Below are 19459 nucleotides of genomic sequence, written 5' to 3' on the forward strand. Positions count from 1 at the left end.
ATATTTGCCCATTCACATCGGTCCCTGCCCCAGTGGAGCTTACAATCTATATTCCCTACCACATGTACACGCACACATATTCACACTAGGGTTAATTTTTGTTTGGATCCAATTGACCTACCAGTATATTTTTGGATTGTGGGAGGAAACTGGAGTACCCGGAGGAAACCCACGCAAGTATGGGGAGAATATACAAACTCCGCACAGTTAGAGCCATGGTGGGAATCGAACCCATGACCCTCAGTGCTGTGAGGCAGTAATGCTAACCATTACACCATCCGTACTGGCCATATAAACATGAATTTCTGTTTGATCAATTGAAATGAAATCAATCTGCATATACTCATTGTATCTACAAGACCCTCCCCAGGCTCAAACAGAAATCCACGATAAGTGCTGCCTGTGGGCTGTAATTGAATAGCCCCAGCAGATCAGTTACCCCATGGTTGCGGTTACAGTAACTACCATTGCTAATTGAGTCCGGCCCTAAATCTCACAGGTAACCATATTGTATTAGCAAATATGTTTTGCTGGGGCCAGTGGATTTATTCAGACACTTGTGTTATAGTGTTATTGTATTTTAATACCTTTTGTGGCATATCTACATCTCGTATTTTATTTCTGTACAATTTTTTTATATTGCCACATAAAATCATTGAATTTTAAGCAATTTTTTTTTATCACAAGCATTGCATTTATTTGCAATATTAGCACTTAACCAACCAATTACACCTGTTTGGTGTAAGTTATACCGCTTTTCCAGTCCCCTGGTCCTACCAAAGATTTGGGGCACAAGTTCCAAACCTGGTCAGACCCGAGACATACCCCAATTCCGCTGGAGCGCCAATCCGGGTTATTTAGTGTTCCCCCTAGGATTGTGGCCAGGTAGGGTGCGTAGCTTCTAGGGCAGGTAGTGCATGCACACTTCCAAAAGGTGGCACAGTTGGTCAGCCAGGGGATGCGGCCCTGCCGGCGTCACCATTGAGGGTGGTCCAACCCCCTCGAGATGACTAATGGGGGCATGCCCAATCCGTGGCGTCACTGATGCGGTCGAGCGCCTTCCACCAAGCCATGACATTGTCTCCTTGTGCCAGAATGTGGCTCTCCCTGAGCTGAAAACAGGTCCAGGGCAGGACAACCCAGGTAACCTATTTCCACTGCAGCTCACCCTGGGACCTTCCTGTGTAAAACCCTGCTAGGTTGCTAGAAAGGATTCCCAGGTGACTGGATCCGAGTACAGATGCTTCCTCACACGAAAATCCCAGGTTCATGCGCGCCTAGATGCAATAACCTGGGAATTTTGAGTCAGTGGAAAAGGGGTATATGACCTTAAAAGGAAGTTTCTAGTTTGTTGCTTTAATTTAGTGCACATTTCCCATGTTGGTGAATGAATAAATAGATTCATCTTCCTTTAAATCTACTGTAAAATGCCATGTGAAATGCTAGGGATAATTAAGCAATGCATTTGCAGAGTTGCCACCGAATAGATCTAATTTGGCTATGGTTTTCATTTTTTTTTCATGTTGTGAAGAATGTGGCGATGACACTGTGGGAACAGTTAGGAGACTGGACTCCACAGCATCATCAGAGAAGTGTGGAACTGTTCTATCAGCTACACAATCTGGTCCCATCCTCTAATATTTGTGAGGATGTCATCAGCCAGCAGCTGACGCACAAGGACAAGGTAATGTCATATGTGCAGCAATTATTAAAACCATGTTTTGCAGGATAAACTTAGCTTACTGTATAGTGTAAGTAACTCTACAGCTCCGTATGTGATTTCAGTGGGAGCATAAACAGAACTAGCCAATCCCATAAGATCATCTGTAGCTTTGCACGTAAGAAGATATGTCAGCTAACACAGGTTAAGTTTAAGTACTGCTACTGTATTGAGGTTGGGCGGGATTTGAATGCAGGATCAGTAGATAAAACTTTTTTTGAATTGTACAAGAAATTTCAATAGTAGTTACAAAGGGGAACATATAAAAGGTATAACAAAGACTTCCGGTTCCGGCGCCCATGTGAGGAGAAGCTGATTGCTGCAGGTCTCCTGCACCCTCGGTAACCGGAGCACACAGCTCCTCCCGCTCGCGGCTTTTCTCCACACCTGGCGCACACTACCTGTGGGAAAGTACTGGGGATTGGATGGAAAGGTTTCTGTCCTCCCCCATGCCCCCTAAAGCCCAGAGATCAAGGTCTGAAAAACGGCCGGGGGAATCCAAGATGGCCGCCGCACCTAGCTCACAAATGAGTCTGCAGGCTGCTGGCAGCATTAAACAGGCTTCTGCAAAACACATTTCTCCCTCAGGTGAGCCTGACTGTTCCCCTGCCTCTCCAGTGACTTATGCTGATGTAGTGAGAGCTGTTAGGGATGCCATGGAGCCTATCATGGATGCACATGCTGCTAAAATGCAGCAGGCAGTAAAAGATCTAAAATCCCAAATCAAGCAGTTATCTAAGACTGTTCTTACAAATGAACAAAGGCTGGGGGAGACTTTTCAAGATGTTGGGGATCTTAAGCACAGATATGATGAGCTCCAGAAATCTCACTTCCAGCTGCTGAACAAGGTTGACGATCTTGAAAATAGATCGAGGAGATCGAATCTTCGGGTGCTGGGGCTCCCTGAGTCACTGAAAGGTCCTGATTTGACTCTTTTTTTTACAAACGTCCTTCCTTGATTTGTTGCATATCCAAGATGAATGCTCTGGCTTAGTTATCAAGAGAGCCCACAGACTGGGTCCCCCACGTTCTTCACCTAATAGCAGACCACGTGTGGTTATATTTAAATGTCTGAACTTTCTCCATAAGGAGGCAATATGGACGGCATCCAGGAGGCATAGGAATTTACAATAGGAGGGAGCTCGTTTGGCCATTTTCCAGGACTACTCCGTGGAGGTATCCCGGGCACGTCGGGAATTTTGCTCCCGTTTGGTAAAGGCGAATAAAAAATTTGCTCTGCTCTTCCCTGCAAGACTACGCCTGTTTGATGGAAATTCTTTCCGAGACTTTACAAATCTTGCAGATGCAGAGGCTTAGGTTTCTGAGGCATCCAAGGCAGATGACGACTCCTCTCAGGCGGATGACACCCTGGATCGAGATGGCTGAGTATTGCTCCTGGACTTCTCTGTTTCCGGTTATGTCTGCCAATTTAATTATTGCTGTAGAATCTGCTGCAGGTGTTTTTTCCCCCAAAAGAGACTTTGGTCTTATACAGCGGGCTGAACCTTTTTGCCTTGTTTTATGTTTTAGATTTTTCTTATTCATCTGTTGTCTTTTGTGGCTATGTAATCTTTCTAGAATGGTTATATATGCTTAGCGGCAGGGCTGTTTCTAGACAATTTGGCTCCCAGTGCGAAAAAAAAATTGCGTCCCCCCCCCCCCCCATATAGCCAGAAAAAAAGCATGCGCGCGCTCCCGACAAGGCTGTGTGGCCTGATTGGAATGGGCGTGGTCTCATTACAGTGGGCGTGGCCTCGTCTGATATCACACCCACCACAGGGGGAAAAAATAAAAATAAAAAAGTCCCCTTTTTACACATTACACCAGGCAAGTGTCCCCATATTACACAGCGCGGCAGGCAGGTGTCCCCATTTTACAAAGTGCGGCAGGCAGGTGTCCCCATTTTACAAAGTGCGGCAGGCAGGTGTCCCCATTTTACAAAGTGCGGCAGGCAGGTGTCCCCATTTTACAAAGTGCCGACAAGGCTGTGTGGCCTGATTGAAATGGGCGTGGTCTCATTACAGTGGACGTGGCCTCGTCTGATATCACACCCACCACAGGGGGAAAAAATAAAAATAAAAAAGTCCCCTTTTTACACATTACACCAGGCAAGTGTCCCCATATTACACAGCGCGGCAGGCAGGTGTCCCCATTTTACAAAGTGCGGCAGGCAGGTGTCCCCATTTTACAAAGTGCGGCAGGCAGGTGTCCCCATTTTACAAAGTGCGGCAGGCAGGTGTCCCCATTTTACAAAGTGCGGCAGGCAGGTGTCCCCATTTTACAAAGTGCGGCAGGCAGGTGTCCCCATTTTACAAAGTGCGGCAGGCAGGTGTCCCCATTTTACAAAGTGCGGCAGGCAGGTGTCCCCATTTTACAAAGTGCGGCAGGCAGGTGTCCCCATTTTACAAAGTGCGGCAGGCAGGTGTCCCCATTTTACACAGTACGCAGGCAGATATCCCCATTTTACACAGTACGCTGGCAGGTGTCCCCATTTTACACAGTACGCAGGCACGTGCCCCCATTTTACACAGTACGCAGGCAGGTGTCCCCATTTTACACAGTGCGGCAGGTACCCCCATTTTACACAGTGCGGCAGGTGCCCCCATTTTACACAGTGCGGCAGGTGCCCCCATTTTACACAGTGCGGCAGGTGCCCCCATTTTACACAGTGCGGCAGGTGCCCCCATTTTACACAGTGCGGCAGGTGCCCCCATTTTACACAGTGCGGCAGGTGCCCCCATTTTACACAGTGCGGCAGGTGCCCCCATTTTACACAGTGCGGCAGGTATCCCCATTTTACACAGTGCGGCAGGTATCCCCATTTTACACAGTGCGGCAGGTGTCAAGTGGGGGGAGGGAGGGAGAGAGAGAGAGAGAGAATACTTACAACTTGCCGCTCTTCGGGTCCCTCCTCTGTCGATGGTTATCTCCAGTCCTCCGGCTCCTCTCCTCCCCCCGAGCGCTCCTGCTCGGGGGGCGGGGCTTCGCGGAATGACGCGTTTGCGTCGTGACGTCACGACGCAAACGCGTCATTCCGCGAAGCCCCGCCCCCCGAGCAGGAGCGCTCGGGGGGAGAGAGAGGGAGGAGAGCAGTGGTCACAAAGTGCCGCGGCGGGCGCCCCGTGCGGTTGCACGGCTCGCCCGCCGCTAGAAACGGCACTGCTTAGCGGAGATATCTCCCCCTTCTTCTTATGTGACAGGCTGCGTTTTTCTTTTTCTGTAACATGCTCTGTGTGCTCTGATATTTTCTTGTTATTTTTCCTATGTATATTTTCATATATTATGTTGCCGAGGGTGGGTAAGGGCGCCCCCTCCCTCATTTTTTCATAATTCTGGCTGGCTCATTGGCGGTCTATGACGACCTCTGTGCTTGCTTGAACCGATTGTTCTCGTTTTCTGAAGTTATGATTGTCCTTAGCAGTACTTTCTTTCACAATGTTAATGTTATATTTTGTGTGTTTTCTATGTTTCTGTCCCTCTTTTCTTCTCCCCCTCCCCTTCTCCTCCTTATGTGTCCACCCCGGTATGATTTGTATCCGTTCTTCGGCGGCTGTAGATATCATGATTACTGCACAGGTTTTCAGGTTTTCCCAGTTCATTTGATGCATGGCTAGTTTGAGTGTCGGCACGTGGAATGTGGGAGGGATCAACTCCCCAGCTAAACGCAGAAAGATTTTGCTCTATCTTCGGAAGGTGGGGATGGATGTTGTTTTCATTCAGGAATCTCACCTTATGCCAAATGAGGTTGTAAAACTGAACACTATGGGTTGGTCTGTGGTAGCCTCTTCCTCCTTCTCTTCTAAGGCTAGGGGAGTGATTATTTTAGCACGGCACACGGTCCCTATCTCCGTCCATGCGATTTTAGATGACACTCAGGGTCGGTATGTACTGGCCGATGTCACATTGTATGCATCCAGGTTCCTACTTTGTAATATTTATGCTCCCAATCAGTACTCTAAGCAATTTTATACGAACATGGTCACTAAGCTACTAAGCTACTCTGAAATTCCTATAATCTTGGGTGGAGATTTTAATTTATATTCTTCTCCAACCTTGGATAAATCCCCTCCCCCTCGCGCTCCCCCCTCGTTACCACGTATTGGTATCCCCTATATTTGCTCGCAGTTGTCCTTAGTGGATGTGTGGCGCGCATGCTACCCATTAGAAAGGGAATTTACATGCCTCTCAGCTGCGCACCACACGTTCTCGAGGATTGATTATCTGCTGTTATCTGACTCCTTTTTCTCAAAAGTGGCTGACTCTAAAATTGAGGATATCTGTATTTCGGACCATGCTTTATGCTGGATGAAATTGATGCTCCTCTCAGAAAAATCCCCTTTTCGCTCCTGGCACTTCCCCTCTCATTTAAGTGGCTCTCTGAAATTCCGCTCCTCATTAGATGCAGCGTGGCTGGATTATCATACGCATAATGGAGAAACTCTGAGCGAGGATCCTGCTCTTTTCTGGCAGGCGTCAAAATCAGTTATTCGGGGGCACATTATGTCCTATAGTAAAAAAAGGGATTTAGATTTAAACTCACAATATTTGGAAGCCCAGGCGGCTCTTACTCACTCTTTTCAGGAATTTAAATCCCCCCCCCCTCCCCTTCTACTAGGGAACGGTACCTTACACAAAAAACACTGTTTGATACCCTCCTTTCTCAAATGGAAGCTAAATATTCATTTTCAAGAGACTGTGGCATTTACAGATATGGCAATAAGTCTGGCAAACTGTTATCCCGTTTGTTAAAAGGCAGACACCCTAAAGTGGTCATTCACTCTCTGCTCACCCAAGGTGGGGAGAGAGTACGGACCTCGGCCGAGATTGCTGAGGTGCTACAGTCTTTTTATACCACTCTTTTTTTTTTAAATTCTTTATTTTTCATTTTGTAATATAAAACATTTTCCAAATATGTCAACATACATATCAAAAATAGAACGTATACAACAGTCGTATGCCTCAGCGGTTGTGTTTATAGACATCAGTAAGTGTTTGCAACAAAGGGGATCAGCAGATTCACTTATATTATCTTAAACCGTGTAACGTTCAATATAATTTGCAAAATCTAAAGTTAAGAGCAGCCCCAAGACGATATTGCTTATTAATATATCATGTATTTAAGGTAGGAGGCATTCGACATTTGGAACAAATAGATAAAGAAGATGACAAGGGGAAGAAGAAAGAGAGGGGGGGGAGAAGAATGGGGAGGGGAATGAGTGGGCCACATACGTTGAATATATCTAAGCTAAGACAGAGGCCTTAAGAACCTCCGTCAGCAGTGTTTGGTCAGGGTGCATAGTCAGCATAGGTCTTAGTAGTCTTGAATTCAATCCAAGGAAGCCAAGTAGCTATATAGTCTGAGTATTTGTCTAAGGCGGTAGAATAAACATCCTCCATATGCATGTAAAAATCAGTGCGTTGGAACCATTCCCATATTGTCGGTGGATTAGTGGATCTCCAATGTACCGGTACTACAGCTCTTGCTGCGTTGTTTAGGTGTTTAATGAGGGATTTCTTGTAACGAGAGAGGGGTATATCTGAATGTGATAATAACCAAAAATCTGGGCCCAGCGGGACTGAGCCCCCCAGAATTTTTGTGGATAGTTCCATGATCTTTTTCCAGAATGGGGCAATTAACGGGCAGTCCCACCATATATGGATCAGTGTGCCCGTACCCGTATCACATCGCCAACACAGAGGGGAGACCGAGGGGTAGAATTTGTGTAGAAGTGACGGGCATCTATACCATCTCGTCAGTAATTTGTATTGTGTTTCCACAACGTCTAGACTAGTGGAGCATTGTGCCATAACTTTGCAGTGTGTGTCCCAGTGGATCTTGATTCCCCGATGTGTTAAGTCTTTATCCCAAGTGTCACAAAAAGAGGGGACAGTAGGAAACGAGCCCTGTTGAAGAATTTTGTAGATACCGGACACTACGTGCGAGGGGGTTATCCCTTGATTACACATGGATTCAAAGGGGGTAAGAGCTTTATAAAAATCTGTCGCCTCTCGTTGTGAGGTAACAAAATGGTGTACCTGAAGGTAAAACCAATAGTCTTTAGCGGGTATATCCCCCGTACTCTGTATTTCAGAAAACGTTTTGATTTTGCCATGTGCAAGCAAGTGTCCAACCCTAGTCACACCCGCTCTCTCCCATCTATAAGCAATCTTATTGGACCTCCCTGGGGGGAACAACGGGTTGTCAAAGATAGGTCTAAGGGCTGTTCGTCCAGACGACACTCCCATCTTGTATCGAAGCGTCCGCCATAAAGCTAAAGTAGGCCCCACTGTGGGATGTGATGAGCGGCTAAAACTAGGAAGCCAGGGCACTGTCTGTAGGTTAAGATTGGTAGAAGACGATTCCAGTTCAACCCACTGTTTTCTATGTGGGATGGGACGGGACCAGTCCACCACTCTGTGCAGTACCGTGGCATGGTAGTATGCGGAGATCATATGCAATTGTTGTCCACCTTGGGATTTCAATCTAGACAAATGGCTATGCTTGAACCTAGGTTTCCTGCCACCCCATATAAAGTGGCTTATCGCCTTGTGTGCTTCAGCTAGAAACTGAGAGGGAAGTTTCAAAGGAATAGTTTGAAAAAGGTATAGCAATCTGGGAAGAATGTTCATTTTTACTATATTTATGCGGCCTAGCCATGAGAACCTCTGTGTGAGCCAGTGCCTCATCTCCTGTCTCAATTTTCGGAGTAGAGGGGTATGATTAATAGCAATCATAGTAGTAAGTGTCGATGGAATCTGAATTCCTAGATATGTGATATGGGATTTTTGCCATGTAAATTGGAACGATTGTGACAGGAGGGATGCCGTGGCAGATGGAAGCGTGATATTCATTGCCATGGATTTTGCATAATTGATTTTAAAATTCGACATATCTCCGAACCGTGCGAATTCCTTCACCAGGTTGGGTAGAGAAATCAGAGGGTTCATTACGACCGCTAATAAGTCATCAGCAAAGAGGGCCAGGCGATGGTCAGCTTTACCTACTCGCAGTCCCGCAATGTCAGGGTTGTGTCTAATCGCACGTGCCAATGCCTCCATGCACAAAACAAAAATTAAGGGTGATAGCGGACAACCCTGGCGTGTGCCGTTAGAGATTGAGATGGGCTCGGAGAGGACGCCATTCACCCTGACCCGTGCAGACGGGGCCCTATATAATGAGAGAATCTTTTGTAAGAAAACATCCCCCAGACCCAATCGCCGAAGCACTGCCTCTTTATACCACTCTTTATGCACGTCCTGTTATTAACCAGACCCACAAGTCTAGCTTTTGGTCTTCTACTGATCTGCCTCAAATGTCAGAGTCGCACTGTACCTCTCTCCTTGCACCTATCACCACTGAGGAAGTTTCTTTAGCAATAGCTGGACTGAAGACTGGGAAGACTCCGGGCCCTGATGGTTTTGCCAATGACTACTATAAAATGCTATCTACTAGACTGTGCGAACCTCTTTCTGTCTTATTTAATTCTTTTATGCAGGGTGCTTCCTTGCCCCAATATTTTAATTCCGCAGTCATAAAGGTTATCCCGAAGCCTGGCCGGGATCCTGAGTCTCCCAGTTCTTATCGTCCGATCTCCCTTCTAAACACGGATTATAAATTGTTCACTAAAATCCTCTCGAATAGACTCAAATTCATAGTCCCTGATATAGTTCATACAGACCAGACTGGATTTGTCTGGGGTCGGCAATCAGTGAGCAATATCCGTAAGGTCTTGACTGTTATGCAGGCCTTTCAGCTTTCCAAACCCACTGACACTAATGTATTATTGTCACTTGATGCCGAAAAGGCGTTCGACCTGGTCACCTGGGACCATCTGTATGAAACGCTCCACCGCTTTGGTGCACCTGAGGACTTTGTCTCTCTTATTTCCCAATTATATGAATCTCCCTCCACTCAAGTTTTGGGGAATGGTATCCTCTCATCCCCTTTTCTCTGACGTCCTAGTGGATGCTGGGAACTCCGTAAGGACCATGGGGAATAGCGGCTCCGCAGGAGACTGGGCACAAAAAGTAAAAGCTTTAGACTAGCTGGTGTGCACTGGCTCCTCCCCCTATGACCCTCCTCCAAGCCTCAGTTAGATTTTTGTGCCCGAACGAGAAGGGTGCAAGCTAGGTGGCTCTCCTGAGCTGCTTAGAAGTAAAAGTTTAAATAGGTTTTTTATTTTCAGTGAGTCCTGCTGGCAACAGGCTCACTGCATCGTGGGACTAAGGGGAGAAGAAGCGAACTCACCTGACTGCAGAGTGGATTGGGCTTCTTGGCTACTGGACATTAGCTCCAGAGGGACGATCACAGGTTCAGCCTGGATGGGTCCCGGAGCCGCGCCGCCGGCCCCCTTACAGAGCCAGAAGAGCGAAGAGGTCCGGAGAAAGCGGCGGCAGAAGACGTTCCTGTCTTCAAATAAGGTAGTGCACAGCACTGCAGCTGTGCGCCATTGCTCTCAGCACACTTCACACTCCGGTCACTGAGGGTGCAGGGCGCTGGGGGGAAGCGCCCTGAGACGCAATAAAAACGATATAAAAACCTTATATGGCTAAAAAAAATGCATCACATATAGCTCCTGGGCTATATGGATGCATTTATCCCCTGCCAGTTTCCTGAAAAAAGCGGGAGAAAAGGCCGCCGTGAAGGGGGCGGAGCCTTTCTCCTCAGCACACAAGCGCCATTTTCTTTCACAGCTCCGCTGGAAGGACGGCTCCCTGACTCTCCCCTGCAGTCCTGCACTACAGAAACAGGGTAAAACAGAGAGGGGGGCACTATTGGCAGCTAATATATAAATACAGCAGCTATAACAGGGAGTAACACTTATATAAGGTTATCCCTGTATATATATATAGCGCTCTGGTGTGTGCTGGCAAACTCTCCCTCTGTCTCCCCAAAGGGCTAGTGGGGTCCTGTCCTCTATCAGAGCATTCCCTGTGTGTGTGCTGGGTGTCGGTACGATTGTGTCGACATGTATGAGGAGGAAAATGATGTGGAAGCAGAGCAATTGCCTGTGTTAGTGATGTCACCCCCTAGGGAGTCGACACCTGACTGGATGGTAGTAATTAAAGAATTACGTGACAATGTCAGCACTTTGCAAAAAACTGTTGACGACATGAGACAGCCGACAAATCAATTAGTGCCTGTTCAGGCGTCTCAGACACCGTCAGGGGCGCTAAAACGCCCGTTACCTCAGATGGTCGACACAGACCCTGACACGGATACTGAATCCAGTGTCGACGGTGACGAGACAAACGTAATGTCCAGTAGGGCCACACGTTACATGATCACGGCAATGAAGGAGGCATTGAACATTTCTGACACTACAAGTACCACAAAAAAGGGTATTATGTGGGGTGTGAAAAAACTACCAGTGGTTTTTCCTGAGTCAGATGAATTAAATGAGGTGTGTGATAAAGCGTGGTTTTCCCCCGATAAAAAACTGCTGATTTCTAATAAATTATTGGCACTATACCCTTTCCCGCCAGAGGTTAGGGCACGTTGGGAAACACCCCCTAGGGTAGATAAGGCGCTCACACGCTTATCAAAACAAGTGGCGTTACCGTCTCCTGATACGGCCGCTCTCAAGGAACCAGCTGATAGAAGGCTGGAAAATATCTTAAAAGGTATATACACACATACCGGTGTTATACTGCGACCAGCGATCGCCTCAGCCTGGATGTGCAGCGCTGGAGTGGCTTGGTCGGATTCCCTGACTGAAAATATTGATACCCTGGATAGGGACAGTATATTATTAACTATAGAGCATTTAAAGGATGCATTACTATATATGCGAGATGCACAGAGGGATATTTGCACCCTGGCATCTAGAGTAAGTGCGATGTCCATTTCTGCCAGAAGAACGTTATGGACGCGACAGTGGTCAGGTGATGCGGATTCCAAACGACATATGGAAGTATTGCCGTATAAAGGGGAGGAGTTATTTGGGGTCGGTCTATCGGACCTGGTGGCCACAGCAACGGCTGGAAAATCCACCTTTTTACCCCAGGTCACCTCTCAGCAGAAAAAGACACCGTCTTTTCAAACCCAGTCCTTTCGTCCCTATAAGGGCAAGAGGGAAAAAGGCCGCTCGTTCCTGCCCCGGGGCAGAGGAAGGGGAAAAAGACTGCACCATGCAGCCTCTTCCCAGGAGCAGAAGCCCTCCCCCGCTTCTGCCAAGTCCTCAGCATGACGCTGGGGCTCTGCAAGCAGACTCGGGCACGGTGGGGGGCCGTCTCAAGAATTTCAGCGCGCAGTGGGCTCACTCGCAAGTGGACCCCTGGATCCTGCAGGTAGTATCACAGGGGTACAAATTGGAATTCGAGACGTCTCCCCCTCGCCGGTTCCTGAAGTCTGCTCTACCAACGTCTCCCTCCGACAGGGAGGCAGTATTGGAAGCTATTCACAAGCTGTATTCCCAGCAGGTGATAATCAAGGTATCCCTCCTACAACAGGGAAAGGGGTATTATTCCACGCTGTTTGTGGTACCGAAGCCGGACGGCTCGGTGAGACCAATTTTAAATCTAAAATCTTTGAACACTTACATAAAAAGGTTCAAATTCAAGATGGAGTCACTCAGAGCAGTGATAGCGAACCTGGAAGAAGGGGACTATATGGTATCTCTAGACATCAAGGATGCTTATCTCCATGTCCCAATCTACCCTTCTCACCAAGGGTACCTCAGGTTTGTGATACAAAACTGTCATTATCAGTTTCAGACGCTGCCGTTTGGATTGTCCACGGCACCACGGGTCTTTACCAAGGTAATGGCCGAAATGATGATTCTTCTTCGAAGAAAAGGCGTATTAATTATCCCTTACTTGGACGATCTCCTGATAAGGGCAAGGTCCAGGGAACAGTGTTAGGTCGGAGTAGCACTATCTCAGGTAGTGCTACGTCAGCACGGGTGGATTCTAAATATCCCAAAATCACAGCTGATTCCAACAACACGTCTACTGTTCCTAGGGATGATTCTGGACACAGTCCAGAAAAAGGTGTTTCTCCCGGAGGAGAAGGCCAGGGAGTTATCCGAGCTAGTCAGGAACCTCCTAAAACCAGGACAAGTGTCAGTGCATCAGTGCACGAGAGTCCTGGGAAAAATGGTGGCTTCTTACGAAGCGATTCCATTCGGAAGATTCCATGCAAGAACTTTTCAGTGGGATCTGCTGGACAAATGGTCCGGATCGCATCTTCAGATGCATCAGCGGATAACCCTATCTCCAAGGACAAGGGTATCTCTCCTGTGGTGGTTACAGAAGGCTCATCTTCTAGAGGGCCGCAGATTCGGCATTCAGGATTGGATGCTGGTAACCACGGATGCCAGCCTGAGAGGCTGGGGAGCAGTCACACAGGGAAGAAATTTCCAGGGCTTGTGGTCAAGCATGGAAACGTCTCTTCACATAAATATCCTAGAGCTAAGGGCCATTTACAATGCCCTAAGTCAAGCAAGGCCTCTGCTTCAGGGTCAACCGGTATTGATCCAGTCGGACAACATCACGGCTGTCGCCCACGTAAACAGACAGGGCGGCACAAGAAGCAGGAGGGCAATGGCAGAAGCTGCAAGGATTCTCCGCTGGGCGGAAAATCATGTGATAGCACTGTCAGCAGTGTTCATTCCGGGAGTGGACAACTGGGAAGCAGACTTCCTCAGCAGACACGACCTCCACCCGGGGGAGTGGGGACTTCATCCAGAAGTCTTCCAAGTGATTGTAAACCGTTGGGAAAAACCAAAGGTGGACATGATGGCGTCCCGTCTCAACAAGAAACTGGACAGATATTGCGCCAGGTCAAGGGACCCTCAGGCAATAGCGGTGGACGCTCTGGTAACTCCGTGGGTGTTCCAGTCGGTATATGTGTTCCCTCCTCTTCCTCTCATACCAAAAGTACTGAGAATCATAAGAAGGAGAGGAGTAAGAACGATACTCGTGGCTCCGGATTGGCCAAGAAGAACTTGGTACCCGGAGCTGCAAGAGATGCTCACGGAGGACCCGTGGCCTCTACCTCTAAGGAAGGACCTGCTCCAGCAGGGACCTTGTCTGTTCCAAGACTTACCGCGGCTGCGTTTGACGGCATGGCGGTTGAACGCCGGATCCTGAAGGAAAAAGGCATTCCGGATGAAGTCATCCCTACCCTGATCAAGGCCAGGAAGGATGTAACTGCAAAACATTATCATCGCATTTGGCGAAAATATGTTGCGTGGTGTGAGGCCAAGAAGGCCCCTACGGAGGAATTTCAACTGGGTCGTTTCCTACATTTCCTGCAAGCAGGATTGTCTATGGGCCTAAAATTAGGATCCATTAAGGTTCAAATTTCGGCCCTGTCGATCTTCTTCCAGAAAGAACTGGCTTCAGTGCCTGAAGTTCAGACGTTTGTCAAAGGGGTATTGCATATACAGCCTCCTTTTGTGCCTCCAGTGGCACCTTGGGATCTCAATGTAGTTTTAGGGTTCCTAAAATCACATTGGTTTGAACCACTTGCCACAGTGGATTTGAAATATCTCACATGGAAAGTGGTAATGCTGTTGGCCCTGGCTTCAGCCAGGCGCGTATCAGAATTGGCGGCTTTATCCTATAAAAGCCCTTACCTGATATTTCATTCGGATAGGGCGGAATTGAGGACTCGTCCTCAATTTCTCCCTAAGGTGGTTTCAGCGTTTCACATGAATCAACCTATTGTGGTACCTGTGGCTACTAGGGACTTGGAGGACTCCAAGTTGCTGGACGTAGTCAGGGCCCTGAAAATATATGTTTCCAGGACGGGTGGAGTCAGAAAATCTGACTCGCTGTTTATACTGTATGCACCCAACAAGCTGGGTGCTCCTGCTTCTAAGCAGACGATTGCTCGTTGGATTTGTAGTACAATTCAACTTGCACATTCTGTGGCAGGCCTGCCACAGCCAAAATCTGTAAAAGCCCATTCCACAAGGAAGGTGGGCTCATCTTGGGCGGCTGCCCGAGGGGTCTCGGCTTTACAACTTTGCCGAGCAGCTACTTGGTCAGGGGCAAACACGTTTGCTAAATTCTACAAATTTGATACCCTGGCTGAGGAGGACCTGGAGTTCTCTCATTCGGTGCTGCAGAGTCATCCGCACTCTCCCGCCCGTTTGGGAGCTTTGGTATAATCCCCATGGTCCTTACGGAGTTCCCAGCATCCACTAGGACGTCAGAGAAAATAAGAATTTACTTACCGATAATTCTATTTCTCATAGTCCGTAGTGGATGCTGGGCGCCCATCCCAAGTGCGGATTGTCTGCAATACTTGTATATAGTTATTGTTACAAACAAATCGGGTTGTTTATTGTTGGAAGCCATCTTTTCAGAGGCTCCTACGGTTATCATACTGTTAACTGGGTTCAGATCACGAGTTGTACGGTGTGATTGGTGTGGCTGGTATGAGTCTTACCCGGGATTCAAGATCCTTCCTTATTATGTACGCTCGTCCGGGCACAGTATCTTAACTGAGGCTTGGAGGAGGGTCATAGGGGGAGGAGCCAGTGCACACCAGCTAGTCTAAAGCTTTTACTTTTTGTGCCCAGTCTCCTGCGGAGCCGCTATTCCCCATGGTCCTTACGGAGTTCCCAGCATCCACTACGGACTATGAGAAATAGAATTATCGGTAAGTAAATTCTTATTTTCTTATCCAGAGTGGCACACGTCAGGGCTGCCCCTTGTCACCTTTATTATTTGCCTTTGCTTTAGAACCCCTAGCTGTTTCCCTGAGAAATTCTCCCAGATTTACAGGCATAAAAATAATGGACACATTGGTAAAATTATCACTGTATGCTGACGACATGCTTCTATTTATTTCTCATCCTGATACGTCCATCCCTGCGATTGTCTCCCTGATTGAACAATTTGGTTCCTTTGCGGGATACAAAATTAATATATCTAAATCCGAGCTTCTCCTCCTTTCAGGAGACTCTTCCCTCTTTCCATTACACCCGGTCCTGTCCCGATTCCCAGTGGCTCGAGATAGTCTTAGATATTTAGGGGTTCAGATCCCTACTTCCCTCCCGGATCTATATGCGGTTAATTTTGGTCCTATTTTGTCCAAGGTGTCTAAAATCCTTACAGACTGGGCGTCTCTGCCCTTGTCTCTTATGGGTCGAGCAGAAGTTATTAAATCTGTTGTGTTTCCCAAGATTGCTTATTTTCTTCTTATGCTCCCTATTGCCCTTGTTGAGAAAGATGTCCGTTTTCTTAAACAGTGTTTCACTAGATTTCTATGGGCAGGTAAACGACCAAGAGTCCCCTACGCTAGGTTACAGCTATTACGTGAAGAGGGAGGTATGGGAATCCCGGATCCTGTTCTATTTAGTAGAGCAGCGATGTACCGGTGTATCACAGACTGGCTTTGGGGCAGATCAGTATTTACGAACTTGCCACTTGAACTGGCCGTATTCCATCCTTTCTCCCCTGCTGCACTCTTACACACCCCAAACTCCCGTCTCCCATCTGAGATAAAACATAATATTTTATTTTGGCATACATATCGAGCATGGCAGGCCACTCACACTAAAGCCCAGAGAAAACCTGACACCTCTCTTCACACTACGTTTTGGGGGTAACCCATGTTTCCTTTCTGGCCTTGATAACGCACATTTTTTGAGTTGGAGAGAAAAGGGGATCGCAGCTATTAGAGACATATATGACCCAGGAGGCAACGCAGTGCTTTCTTTCTCTGATATCCAGATAAAATTTGGTATTTCCCACCGGGAATTTTTTATGTACCTGCAGGCTAGACACTTTGCTCAATCCCAGTCTCACCCAATGATTTCTGAGGCTACCACAGACCCGCTGCGCACCTTAATGGTGCTTACTAAAGATTGTCCTTACCATCTTGGTTACTTCAGAAACACCTTTAGGGTCTCATATAGAGACCGGCTCTGGGATTCCGCGTTGTCTTCATGGGCCAGAGATATCCCCAATATGGGATCGTGCGCTGAATTGTTAGATAACATTTTACCCACTTTTAGGTTCTTATACTCTGCCTCTTTGCAAGAGGTTCACATGAAGACGCTCCAAAGGGCATATATAGCACCTAATCAGAGGGCACACATGGTCCCAGACGACACTGGCTGTTGCATCAAATGTACAGCTTAGAGTGCCACCTTGTACCACAATATGTGGTCTTGCCGGAAAATATCTAAGTTTTGGTACAAGGTGGTCGCTTATCTCAACACAGTATTTAACTTACGGTTAATAAAACGCCCGAGGGCTTGTTTGCTACTTGATTTTAGGGAGTGGTCTCTTGGGCCTGAAGATAGAGATATTGTTCCGGTACTCTCTGTTATCCTGACAATTGCCAAGAAACAAATTCTTAATAATTGGATCAAACCGTCTACCCCTTCTTTGATGGCTGTGAAACACATGACCCTCCGGATTATTTATTTTGAGAGGCGTGCCACTCTTCCTGATATTGAATTGGGGGTCAGGCGGTTTGCCAAGAAGTGGGAGAGGTATATTGATACTCTAGACCCGGATGTACAGTCGTTCATCTATAAACTTTTTGAGACCACAACGTGGTATCTATATAGACAAATCGATAGGGCCTCTTGACAACCTAGGCCCATGTACTGTTCCTTTGGGACCCCCTACTGTTTTCTTAGGAAATGCAATTATATTAATTTAATACCCCATGCTGTAAGTTTAGTCTGATGCCATATGGGTACTGAACCTTCTCTTTGGTTAGAATAGCTAACCATGCCTGAATTACTTCTTTAATATTTTTACTTAGGATTTCTTTTGGCCGCTACTCAGTCATGATATGATTATACTTGTATTGTTTTCCCCATTTGTTCCCCCCCCCCTCCCCCCTCCTGTCTGTCTTCTTTATTGACCTCTCGGGTATACTGATGTCCTGTGAATCCTCAGGTAGAATTGTATGCTTAGCCTTAGGTATATGGTGATTTTTTATGCTAAGACGCATGTCTGTAATGTCTTCATCATTTCCTAGACCTCATGTAGGTTAAGATTGTTTATCCTTTACCTCTTACTCAAGCCTACAAGTACCGACTATGTATCTGTGGTTTCACTGATGTGGCTTAAAAGCACCTTACGATGGATTATTGTAACTATACCGGTTTCTCTCCGGTTTTTGGTATGTCTGTATCATGAAGGTCTTCTCTGTTCTTGTATTTCTATAAAAAATCTAATAAAAATTGTTGAATTAAAAAAAAAAAAAAAGATATAACAAAAATAACAGATCTCACAGCCAGTGGCGGAACTACTGTGTGGTGGGCCCAGGTGTGACGATATGATTTGGGCCCCCTCCCCAACCCTAACTCAGGGCCTCTTTGCGTGTGCTGCCAAAAAAGGGGTGTGGACTCGCACAAAGGTGTGGCCTATTCGGCATACACTAGACAGCATTAGTGAATGTCTACAGACAGCACTATTAACCACCATAAAATACAGACAGCATTAGTGAATGTCTACAGACAGCACTATTAACCACCATAAAATACAGACCGCATTAGGGACTACTAAACACTACACACAGCATTAGTGGCCGCTGTACACTACACACAGCATTAGTTCCTGCCATAGATTACAGACAGCTTTGGATGGCGGTCATTAGGTCGACATGAGTTAGGTAGACATACATTGGGTCAACCACGTTTGGTCGACATGTACTAGGTCGACATAGAAAAAGGTCGACATGAGTTTTTCACAGTTTTTTTTTTTCTTTTCATTTTTTTACCTTTTTCATACTTAACGATCCATGTGTAATACAATTGGGAACGGTATCGTGCCCGAAGCATGTCGAGCCATGCGAGGGGTTACGGTGCACTAATTGGGGTTCCCCGTCAATTTTTTCGACGAAAACTACACCAAAAAAAGTTTTTTAAAAAACCCTCATGTCGACCTTTTTGAGTGTCGACCTAGCACATGTCGACCTAATGACTATGTTGACCTAATGCATGTCAACCAAATGTGGTCGACCTAACTCATGTCGACCTAATGAACCACACCCAACAGCTTTAGTGGCTCCCATATACCATAGACAGCAACAGTGATCCCCATATACATATACTACAAATAGTATTAGTGACCCCCAAATACTACAGACCGCATTAGTGAACCCCATTTATTACAGACAGCACCAGTGACTTCCATCTACTACAGACAGCATTAGTGACCCCCCATACACTACAGACAGCATTAGTGACCACCATACACTACAGACGGCACTAGTGACCCCCATATACTACAGACGGCACTAGTGACTCCCATATACTACAGACTGCACTAGTGATCCCCATACACTACAGACTGCACTAGTGATGCCCATGCACTACAGACTGCACTAGTGATCCCCATGCACTACAGACTGCACTAGTGATCCCCATGCACTACAGACTGCACTAGTGATCCCCATGCACTACAGACTGCACTAGTGATCCCCATGCACTACAGACTGCACTAGTGATCCCCATGCACTACAGACTGCACTAGTGATCCCCATGCACTACAGACTGCACTAGTGATCCCCATGCACTACAGACTGCACTAGTGACCCCCATGCACTACAGACTGCACTAGTGACCCCCATGCACTACAGACTGCACTAGTGACCCCCATGCACTACAGACTGCACTAGTGACCCCCATGCACTACAGACTGCACTAGTGACCCCCATGCACTACAGACTGCACTAGTGACCCCCATGCACTACAGACTGCACTAGTGACCCCCATGCACTACAGACTGCACTAGTGACCCCCATGCACTACAGACTGCACT

At 47.0% G+C, this 19459-nt stretch overlaps 1 protein-coding gene across 5 annotated transcripts in view; it reads left to right on the forward strand.

Moving 5' to 3' along the window:
* The window catches only part of DOP1A (DOP1 leucine zipper like protein A), a 241042-nt gene that overhangs the window by 181918 nt on the left and 39665 nt on the right, over nucleotides 1–19459 (forward strand). For all 5 annotated transcript variants that reach the window (XM_063916890.1, XM_063916893.1, XM_063916894.1 and 2 more), the window contains one exon: nucleotides 1532–1684. In XM_063916890.1, coding sequence (XP_063772960.1) covers nucleotides 1532–1684 — 153 coding nt within the window. The remainder of the gene's footprint in view (nucleotides 1–1531; nucleotides 1685–19459) is intronic.

Source organism: Pseudophryne corroboree, chromosome 4 (genome assembly GCF_028390025.1).
Source record: "Pseudophryne corroboree isolate aPseCor3 chromosome 4, aPseCor3.hap2, whole genome shotgun sequence".
In the NCBI taxonomy this organism is placed as follows: domain Eukaryota; kingdom Metazoa; phylum Chordata; class Amphibia; order Anura; family Myobatrachidae; genus Pseudophryne; species Pseudophryne corroboree.